The 12,126-nt window shown below is 29.0% G+C and overlaps 1 protein-coding gene across 20 annotated transcripts in view; it reads left to right on the forward strand.

The window, feature by feature from the left end:
- LOC148303202 (CUGBP Elav-like family member 1-A) overlaps positions 1-12,126 on the forward strand; it is a 243,821-nt gene that overhangs the window by 203,510 nt on the left and 28,185 nt on the right. The window contains exon 2 of one of the 20 annotated variants that reach the window (XM_088270308.1): positions 5,476-5,691. The exons of 18 other annotated variants lie outside the window; for them this stretch is intronic. In XM_088270308.1, the coding sequence (XP_088126434.1) occupies positions 5,550-5,691 (142 nt within the window). In that variant the 5' untranslated portion in view covers positions 5,476-5,549. Of the gene's footprint in view, positions 1-5,369; positions 5,692-12,126 lie in introns of those variants that run through there. One more of the 20 variants, XM_088270307.1, reaches the window with a different exon arrangement.

A 12,126-nucleotide genomic window follows, 5' to 3' on the forward strand; every position in this document is an offset into this window, starting at 1 on the left:
GACTTCTTAACCGTAATTTAAATTCAACTTATTCACTACCTCAGTCGTTCTTTATCGATTCGACAAATATTGTGTTTAAATTTTATAAAACTTGAGCGTCTCAACGATTTCCGGCTTAAACGGAAAGGAGGTATTTTGTGGATCCGGTGTACAGTACATAGAAAACGTTTTCGATTTAAAATTTATTCTTGGAGGTATACACTCGTACGTACGTACAACATAGGTTTGTAAATCGTTTAAAATCGTATCCTTTTTTTAATAGTCTATTATCATTTAAATTCCTTTGAAAACTTAGACCTTTGCGTCAAATATTTTGTCCTTCAATAATTTTTGTAATATGTATTTTATATTTTCATTTCAAAATCACCGAATATTATTTTTTTATAAAAAAGAGAAATATATTTGTTTTTTATTATTTATAAAATAAAAATATTTCAATTTTATACTATTTCTGTGAGCCTAAGCGGCTCATTATTAGAAATAGGTATCAAATTGTGGTACAGTGGATTCGAATCAAGAAACTCTGTACCAAACTGTTTACATTTGATTCATATTTTAACCTAAGTGGTTTATTTTTTAATCGTTGTCGTTGTTTAATACAAAATGAATATTTTTTTATGTATAATGTTTACAAATATATCATATTTCATACTGCAATATTTTCTCTAAAGCTTATGATAATATCGTTTGAAAATAGGAACTAGAAATTAAATTATATATTTATATATATATATATATATATATATATATATATATATATATATATATATATATATATATATATATATATATATATATTTATAAATATATATATATATATATATATATATATATATATATATATATATATATATATATATATATATATATATATATATATATATATATATATATATATATATATATATATATATATATATATATATATATATATATATATATATATATATATATATATATATATATATATATATATATATATATATATATACATATATATATAAATATACATATATATATATATATATATATATATATATATATATATATATATATATATATACATATATTTATATATACATATATATAAAATCATCGATCGCCATGTCGGAAAAATAGTTGCTGTACGTAATAGCCAAATACAAACTTTATTATTTTCCTTTTGTTGAAAAAGTTTCTTATAGTTTACCAAACTTATCATCGAACAAATATTAGGTATCGACACGTATCTGTCAATTAGAAACAAACTTCGACGATATCCTATCACTTTGAGTATCTGATTGTCTAGATATATCTGCAATACGTATGTCGATACTTATATGTATACCTACTCTGTACTGTGCGTCACAAAAATTAATACGTGTTTCTTTGTTGATGCCCTAATATCTACTTTTTTGTTCGTTCTTTATTATGTGTGATTCTCCGTTGTATTTTTTTCGCTAATATCTTACTTAATCTATTTTTTAAAACATTATTTCGTAGATATGTTCATTTAATCTTTGAAAATATACAAATTTAATATATAATGACCCTAGAAAAATATAAATTTTATGGCGCTTCAACACCTGTTTTTTGTCTTTTAGCAATATATACCCAATAGTGTAAACATGGATAATATACCCAATTTACTACAACTAAAAATTATTTATACAAATACTTCAATATACTATGACTATGAATTGTTATGAAATAACAAAAAATAAGACAAGTAGACACCCATAGCTGTGGAAACCTTTGGCTGTGAAGAACAGAAACTAGTAGTATTCGAGCGCAAAATACCACACTTAGAAAGATGTTTATTTAGTACGGTAGAAGTGGGGGATTACAGATGTTAAATGAATCACCAGTTTTATAGAAAACAAAATTATGGTGAGATTATGTATATTCTAATAACTACGGTGGGTAGGAAAATTAAAAACCCGGATAAATGGGCTACAAAGTTCGAGACTCCATCAAATCGGAAACAGTTCTGAAACAGACCTAAGAAGAGGTAGATGGGCCGTATGAAAGAAGACTGGAAAAGAACAAAAATAAAGGAACCTAGAGAAGTATGGACAGGGATAGGTTAGGTAAAGTAAGTTTAGATTCGGTTACGTTAGGTTAGATTTGCCGCTGAAAATTACTTGTGGTGGAAAACGGATCCAACCCCTGGATGTACGAGTATTGTCAAAAAGAAGAGGAAGAAGTGTCAAAAATGTTTTCTTGAATAACACACTTGTATGTGGAAGTATGTTTATTGTGCCGTCTCTGTGTAAACTTAAATATTTTTTTGTTTTTTAAGCAAAATAAAATAATGCTCAAATACAAACTTACTCATCATAATGTTGTGAACGTACGTTAAATCAAATATAATATTATGCTTACACCGCGTAATATTTTCTTTTTCCAGGTAACGATATGTTTTTAGAAATGATTCATATGCAATATATTTCATATACAAAAATATTTTGATGTAACTAACTAACTAACCATCACACCGCTCCCCCGCAGGGGTAGGCAGAGAGAATAGAGCGCCACACCACTCTGTCCTTGCAAACAATCTTCGCTTCTTCCACGTTCATGCATCTCCTCATACACACTCGCTGATTGTTACGACTCCTAACCTGACCACTTTCAAGTATTTGGCATACCCGATCTTTTCTCGGTCTTCCTCTGCTCTTTTTTCCACTTACATTCGCCTCATAAATTTCATAAATATTTTGATGTATTATTTCGTATTCAATAAACTTTCCCTGTACATAATTATGTATTTAACAAGTAATTTAATTTATTATTACTATTAATAAAAATCTAAATATTGATTTAGATTTAGGATTATGATACCACTTGTTTCGTCTTGCGAAGATATTATCAAATGTTATCGTAATTTTTAAAGGCAAAATAAATAAAACGCTTTATATTACTTATTAAAACCCACACATCTGTGAAAAAATATACGCTACTCAAAATGTGTTATTTAATTTTTTTGTAACATAATCAATTAATTCAAGCCCCTTTCCAACTTTGTCGAATATATCTCAAAGATTTTTGTTTCGGTTTATTAATGCAGAAGAAAATTTCGCCCGACATCTTAGTTTATTTCGTTGGTTAATAGAATCAGGTCATCCGACATCGCAGGACGCTTGCTTTTCCCGGTATTGAGAAATTTGTGAATTTCTTTTTCGGGCAAAGCCTTAATTGATATTAATTAGGCAGCGGTCGGATATTTTGCAATATTTTGTGTAGCACCGAGTACCTATAATGCGATGTTGGAGTGTGTGCGTTTTCCCCACCCCCCTCGCGGCCATCTCTTCTCGCCCGCGCCCGGCCACTTGGCGCTTGATTGATGGCAGAATGGCCACCGACCGGTGCCAAGTCGGAAAGCATGTGTCTAAAGTTTATCTATTCATTACTCTTCGGCATGAGTTCCTCCGCGTCTGTCCCAGCTCCGCTCCGACACTCTCCGACCATTCCCAACAGGTTACAATGATTCTCGTTTACATAATATCTCGCCTGGAAACATGCTCGCGGACATGCGACACGAGGCCGAAATTAAGTCGTCTAGCATTTTGAAAGCGAACGCGACAATGCCAAGGGTAAACGCAAATCATTCATTTTTCATATGTTTTTGGAGATTTTCTTACCATAATCCGCACCCAATGGTTCATAGGGCACTGCATTGTATTGATGCATTGTTATCTTGATCGTTACTTACATGAAGGGAATGTGATCACTTCTGCGCTTAGGGACCAACCAGTCCTGCGTATTATGAAATAATTATTAGACTGCAAAATCACTGATATTTATTTTCATCCCCTCCTGGGAATCGAACCCGGGATCTCCAGCACGGTAGCTAAACACGCTAACCACTACACCACGGAGTCGGAAAAGAAATTTTAGACATTACAGGATATAAATATCCTTGTTTATTTATCCTTGCTTAAAAATAATAATTTATTTTAATAAAAAAAAATACGTTACCTCATTGAAATTATTATATACTTATGTTTTCAGAATTTCTTTTTTCAAAACTCGCAGCTAGGATCTGTGTGAAATTATGCCATTTTTATGTATCAAAGTAGCTTTTTAAAAAAATGAAACTGTACAATACTTCAATCGTTAAAACATATTACTTTGTTATTCCTAATACCTATCGGTTTCTGAAACAATGTTATCTGTGATACGTTTCACAGAAATACACATGAGTTGCTGTGAAACCTGTGGGCGATAACAGTAATAATAATTATTGATTGTATTCTCGGTATTTTCCTCATTGTAATAGAAAACATTCAAAGTCCGCGGTTATGCTAGAAATGTTTCGACGAGGTGTAAAAATAATGTTTTAATGCCCGTGTTGACAATAAGAGTTAATGTACATTTTCAAAGAGAAATCGAACCGCATGTCTTCACCGGGTATTTATATCGTACTATTATGTGCATACGCATTGTGAATATTAATACTAAAAGTCCTATGTGCGCGAATCTCTTAGCAGAAGTATGTATGTGTGTTCGAATAATAAATACTATTTTAAAATATTATTATCGAGTAATTCTGCAAGAGTTGCATTTTGTATGGAACGTTAATATCGTGGACATAAATTAGACGTGTTTGGACTAATATTACTCATTTTATTTTCATTCAAATTCTAAGAAAATATTTGATAAATGATTAATAAGCTGTATTTCATTTTAAGAATTTTATCAAAAGAAGTCGTCTTATTGCAATTTTAAAATATCACACCTAAACAAAATATCGTGTCGGTGAACGAATTCGCTGAAACACGAGTATCGTGTGGCGTACCAAGAACACTCCAGTGTCACCTGATCCGGTGTGAGGTGTGAGTGATCATTTTTATTAAAACTGACTTATCGATACTGCGTGACGAGTCGCGGGGCGAGGGGGGGAGAGGAGAGAGGAACTCTCTCGGAAAACCATTCCTGACGCGACTGAGTGATCTATTTCCAATGAGCGCCGTAACGCGCGAGCCATTTGTCGATTTACTGGCATGTAAAAACGCGCGAAATTCGCGCCGTACTCTGCCGAGCGGTCATCCATCAGCAGGCCGTCCGATCAGCGACAGTCTCCGTAGTATTGTCATTCGGGCGGCCGCTCCGCGCTAGCCGCACTGAACCTAGCGGAGAGGGGACTCGGCCTTGCATCTTGCATCATGGGAAAATGCACGCGGCGATAAGCGATCGACCTCGTTCGGAAATCGAGCCGTTTCGCGTGTAATATTTTCGTTATGTCACGGAAGACGGTCGACGCGTTCGCGTAGCGAGGCGGCCCTCCTCGTGACACGGGCGACACCTGGCCGCGGTGTGGGCTGCAGCCGCCAGGAGGCAGCAGTACCTGCGCCGCCGCCTCCGCCGAGAGACCGCCGCCTCGACTCACTACCAGCCCGACGATCGCCGGCGCATCATAGGGTGTCCCTTTATCGTCTTCGGACTAAAGTGAACGCGGCGCACTTTCTTTTACCTTTCCTATGTCACTTTCAGCGGTGTAGTGCTCGCAACCCCCGAATGAATCGCGCCGTATAGTGATATAAACAGTGTTTTATGTATAATGTGATATGACAATGAAAAGCAGAATAAAGCAAGAGCACAATGGAGGCAGCAGCCCTCCGTTGCAGCGCCGAGGCGGGGGACAGTATCCCGCCATCACCTCCTCCTATTGGCTGCCGGCACCCTCCCCCACCCCCTATCTCTTACCAGGTATACATTCACTCTGAATCCGGTAATTGTAATCAAATGATAACCATTTTTCTTTATTCCTTTACAGCTGGAGATTTTAAATTTATACCATTATTCCCGAAATTACTGGATATATAAATGTCGTAATAAGAAAATTATCTACAAAAAAACCCACTTATAATTTTAAAATTACTTCTTTTTATACATATTATTAAATCCTCGCTTACTATTTTTAAGGGCAAAATAATATTTAATGATAAGCTCTAGACGTAAAATATTAGATATGCATTTTTTATTGGTTTTTCAAAAACTATTTTTTTAGATCCAAGAAATAAATTTATTTTGTCAAAAAATAAATCGCATCGTTATGATGTAAACAATTACTGACAATATGCTATCTCAGAGATTTCGCACTGTACTATGGGTACTTAATTTTGTGACATAAATATTTCCTTTAATCATTAAATTTTCCGAGTGATTTGCGTGTCCCAGAATATGATAATGACCGAGGCTTAGTGAATAATACTTTGTGAATAATTGCAAACCTGTACATTACTGATTGAACGAATCACACGCAGAACCGAGAGGAACGGATGGAGCAATACGTACAACTGATGAATACTTACTTATATCGGTTTCATAACCATGTCACAACTATCCATTGTTTACCGCGTTCAATAGATATACAACCGCAATTATTATAGGTAAATTACGGAGACCTTCGCACCAATCTTCTGAGCTGCTGATAGGTACACCGTGTATCTATTTGCAGTTTTCTGTATTCAATACCTGCCTGCCTATTTAGGTACTTACTTAGATCGTTACGTAGGTTGTATAGTTAGGACACATTTATGCACTCGGGCTTTGTGTCTGACAGGAATGATCAACATCATTGTCTACAATGTCCACGCTTACCGAGAGAAAAAATACACATATCAAATGTCGTAGTAAATCGATGAATTATTGTTAAATTATCTTTGAGTAGGTTTTCTTATATCACTTTCAATTAAGGTTCAAGATTTAATATTAATTCTAGAAAGTATCCATTTTTTCCGAATATAATAAATAATGTTTTCACGTCAAACGTCAATCGACTAATTACTGTGAGAGTATTTTTTACATTGGTTACTATTTTAACTAATTGAATATTAAATGAAAATTGTGACAAAAAAAAACATTTTAAAATGTTATAACATTATATTAAAATGCAGTAACAAAAAATATATATCTAATTTTCACCAAAACAGTAATATAAAAAGGACTAGATAATGATATCGCTGATAACCAAGTAAAGACAATAACTTAAAACAATTTAGCATCATTTAAAATGTTAAATCGTTAACATTTCAGGATACGCTACTGAAGCTGTTTCATTTTGTTAGGTAGTTTTGTTAGACTTCATTCCATATACGTAATTATTATCAGTAAAATATTTAAGCAACATAACCACTTAACTATTTTATCAAATGCGTGTCGACAAAAGGTAACGATTTGTCACACCCTTTTTGCATTCAGACGTCTTTAAAAAATGCGATAACTGTAAAACTGTATCAACCTAATAAACATATTGAAAAGTACCCTATATATGGAGACCGATAGTGAGAACATTTATACTTAATTTGTTTTGGAAAGGTACCTATGTATATAAAATCATTATGTAATTTTTTAAGTAATTAATATCGATGTAGCGTGTTGTTAGGAAGGAATCCCTCTCATAAAAACATTCTAAGTATTTTTGATGTGAATTCGAAAACGATAAAAAGAATTACAAGAATAAATACATAATATTTACCTGATACGTACAGTTTGCAAAGTATTATATCACAGCTAATTATTTTCTCGATTAATATTTTCATCTAAGGACTCATATACATTACTGTGTCCAAATTATGTAAGCTTGTACGAGTACAATCGATGCTAGTGTTCTTTTTCTGACAGAGTATTTTTCTTCCATCCTATATAGTAAAAAATTCCTTTATTATGAGCTCCTTCACCCTTTTTACGTATACCAATTCAAATGTATTTTATTCTAACCCTAAATCCATGAATCTGGACCACGGAACTGGTTACCTTGTATTCATAAAATTAATTACCGACTAAGTTAACACCGCATCCTATACATCATCATAGTGCAGATAGGAGTCAAAGAAAGAATAATTTCCCACGACAATTCAAAAACTCGATACTTAAAATAATACAAATTTACTAATGAACTCCGTTTATTTCACACAATTTTTATATCAAAATTATCTTGGCAATAAAATAATTATTTTAAAATATTGCGAACCCAATACTTACCGATCGCGTCAATTATTGTTTCTGCTAAGTTCAGTGAAATATTTATTTATTTAATCTCGATTACTATGAGTTTATAATATGCGTATTACATCAATATTCTGTTCCTTAGAAACCACTCAATACAACTGTTTTAATGTGTGTGCTTACCTTGAAGTTTAAGTAATATATATTATAAAACGTATGTTTCATTTAGGTATAAAATAGATTAACTAGATACAATTATTATACATAAAATAATAAAAGTAGAAGTACACTAATTGCTAGTTAAATATAGAAAATAAGAATGTAACTTGTCTCAATTAATTAATTTTTTAATAATAATAATATATTGGCACAAATATTTCTCTTTTTATATTTCCATCACCCTTCTTATAATGTACATACATATATCAATTAATTTTATTATTATTCAGTACGTAAATTATAATACTAGTACATTTTAAGTTATTGGTTAAAAAATGCAAACCTAAGTATTTCATAGGTGAGAAAATTGTATTAATGTAAAAAAGATCATGTTTCTATTGAGTCAGTTGAACAGCTATGGGTAAATTTATTGGCCTTTAATTTTTTTAATGCAAGTACGGTGAAATTCGTAATTAAAATAAATAAATAAATTGTTTGAAAAATCAACCTGTATTTTACTTAATATAAAACTTAATATGATGAAGATTTATCAAATATTGATGTATTTTAAAATTCGCATTTAATAAAAATAACCGTGATCATAAATTTAAATAATTTCATAATAAAAAAAAAACATATCTGCACTTGCTGTGTATGGATCGACGCAGCCCTATATTGAACGGCAATTATACGAAACTAAAGTGAGTCCTACGCTCCAGTTTCTGAGATAGAATATATTTGATAGGATACAGATGACGTACGACTTATATGTGAAGAAAATCGGGGTTAAGGGCATTACTACTATGTATATGGTAAGACATAGAGTGGAAATGGAAAGTATAATTATTTAAGAAGAGGAATAGAAGGATAGCAGCAATGGCTGGGCACTCATGGTTGGATATCGGTACTCATACAAGCTCTTATAAAACTAAGCTTATGTATACGAGTCCCTTGAGAAAAGTTCTTGAATTTTATGTTTACTCGAGCAATATAACAAGGAAAATATAAAAACAATTTTACTAGGTAATTTTTCACGATGGTTTTTTTACAGAACTTTTCTCTCTTATTATCGTTCATATCAGCGACTTTACGGGTATGCTACAAACATTACGATTTGCATCATAAATTTTTAATCAAAACACGATAGTTTTACAATGCTTTTATCTTGAAATAATTCGGTTTTATTGTAAACGTTGTTCTTACAATATATTTTATTACCACTTCTGTATAAAACTTTCCACTTGTTACAGTTTTAGATATTTCAGTATTTTCGGAAATACTATGGGTATTTTTTATTTATTACGAAGACACCTTAATTTTTGTATTATCACCATCGGTAAATCAAGTGTGCGTTTATCGAAAATAATATAAAGAATCAATATTTGTCAACCCATAATTTAAAAATGTATCCAATTAGTATACAATTTATGTATTTTTTTATAATGAATCTAAACCTCTTACTTACTTAATTGACTTACATGACGGATTTTTTAATAATATACAAATTTCCTTCAACACGAGAAAATAGTTTCATGATTTCATAAAAAAAGGCTCCATCTATTTGGTACCTACCCTTCCTTACTATTTGCGTTCATCAAAAAATAAGATAGACTTTTAAATTAATTCTACATATTCTATTATTTTTAAAATAATGTGATTTTATAATCCGTTAAGACGTGTGGACGTAAAAAAAATTATTGATTATATTTTTACATACTTAGTGGTAAGTACTTTAATTTTGTGCAACGTGGTGCATGGTTACTATCAGTTATCAGAAGTCGGTACTCGTAAATTAGGAATATTCTGTGCATAACACATTAAGGTGACTAAAACCTTATTTCAATACATTTAACTGCCGAATCGTGGAGTCCTTTTTAAAATATTATGTATTTTCGTGCAAAAATAAACATCAAAGTACTTATCTATAAATATTTGTTCACGTTTTTATGCTGCTTATTTAATGTTTTGAACACGCCATTGCCTTGTTTTCATTTTTACGACTTTGTGCATTTTTATTTATCAATAACAAGTTTTTTTTTAAATTCCAGTAATGCAATCTAATGTCATTAAAAATTTAAACACGTTGCTAATATTAATATGAAGACTTGAAATATTATTTTTTCATCGTGAAGTATTATGCCTGTTTCTATGTATATATATATATATATATATATATATATATATATATATATATATATATATATATATATATATATATATATATATATATATATATATATATATATATATATATATATATATATATATATATATATATATATATATATATATATATATATATATATATATATATATATATATATATATATATATATATATATATATATATATATATATATATATATATATATATATATATATATATATATATATATATATATATATATATATATATATATATATATATATATATATATATATATATATATATATATATATATATATATATATATATATATATATATATATATATATATATATATATATATATATATATATATATATATATATATATATATATATATATATATATATATATATATATATATATATATATATATATATATATATATATATATATATATATATATATATATATATATATATATATATATATATATATATATATATATATATATATATATATATATATATATATATATATATATATATATATATATATATATATATATATATATATATATATATATATATATATATATATATATATATATATATATATATATATATATATATATATATATATATATATATATATATATATATATATATATATATATATATATATATATATATATATATATATATATATATATATATATATATATATATATATATATATATATATATATATATACATATATACATATATATATATATATATATATATATATATATATATATATATATACATATACATATATATATATATATACATATACATATATATATATATATATATATATATATATATATATATATATATATATATATATATATATATATATATATATATATATATATATATATATATATATATATATATATATATATATATATATATATATATATATATATATATATATATATATATATATATATATATATATATATATATATATATATATATATATATACATTTTTTTCGTAATTAGATTTAACAATGATAATTAATGTCCGAACAAGTCATCACCTTGCACAAAAAGTCCAATGAATGACATATGTATGTTGTGCGTTTTTGATCAGATCTGAAAAGATCTTTTACCAAGTTTTATTTTCAATACAAAATATGCCTCTGTCTCACTCTTAATGTAAGGCCATTGAGTATTTTCTTAATAGGTGTTTTGGTGCTATTCCTATGAACAACTGGTAAACATCGATTCAATGATGTCCCGTTGTGTACTTAGTTATAATGATGAGGTATTTCACAGGCACTTTCACAAAAATAAACCAGAAAAAGAGAGAAAAATGACAAGTTTTCTGGGAAAAGTTAAACGATAAGACACGTGTTATAACAAAAGTTTTCCTGCGTTAGGGTTGTGCTGAATAAAACATTAAGGATTACACGGGAATAAAACATTTCCCTTAGTTTAGTTCTGACTGACAATGTCCTTCTTCCATTATACCCGCTTCGTCCTAGTGTCAACAAGAGGGCATTATAGATTTTTTATCTCCCGTTCCTCCACATTATCTTGAACGGTACGCTCCTATACTTTACCTCTTCACCTCCTTTCAAAGACTATTTTCACTGTATTCTGTATTGTATTCATTGTGTTATATACAAAACCATATCCTTTTGAATGTGGATAGCATTAAGGATATCATAAGATAAACATACACATGAGACGTGGTTATGTTCTTTTAATTTTATCACCTCCTGATATTCACATCATATTTAAATAAAGTAATATTTTGTTGTAATTTTTTCTTTATTGGAAATAGCCTTTTTAATTTTGGTATGTATCAAATTCGATCTTAATTTTATATCTTTTT

The sequence above is a fragment of the Brachycentrus maculatus genome, unplaced genomic scaffold (genome assembly GCF_059751285.1).
Source record: "Brachycentrus maculatus isolate JH-2025_06_01 unplaced genomic scaffold, ASM5975128v1 h1tg000378l, whole genome shotgun sequence".
Classification (NCBI taxonomy): domain Eukaryota; kingdom Metazoa; phylum Arthropoda; class Insecta; order Trichoptera; family Brachycentridae; genus Brachycentrus; species Brachycentrus maculatus.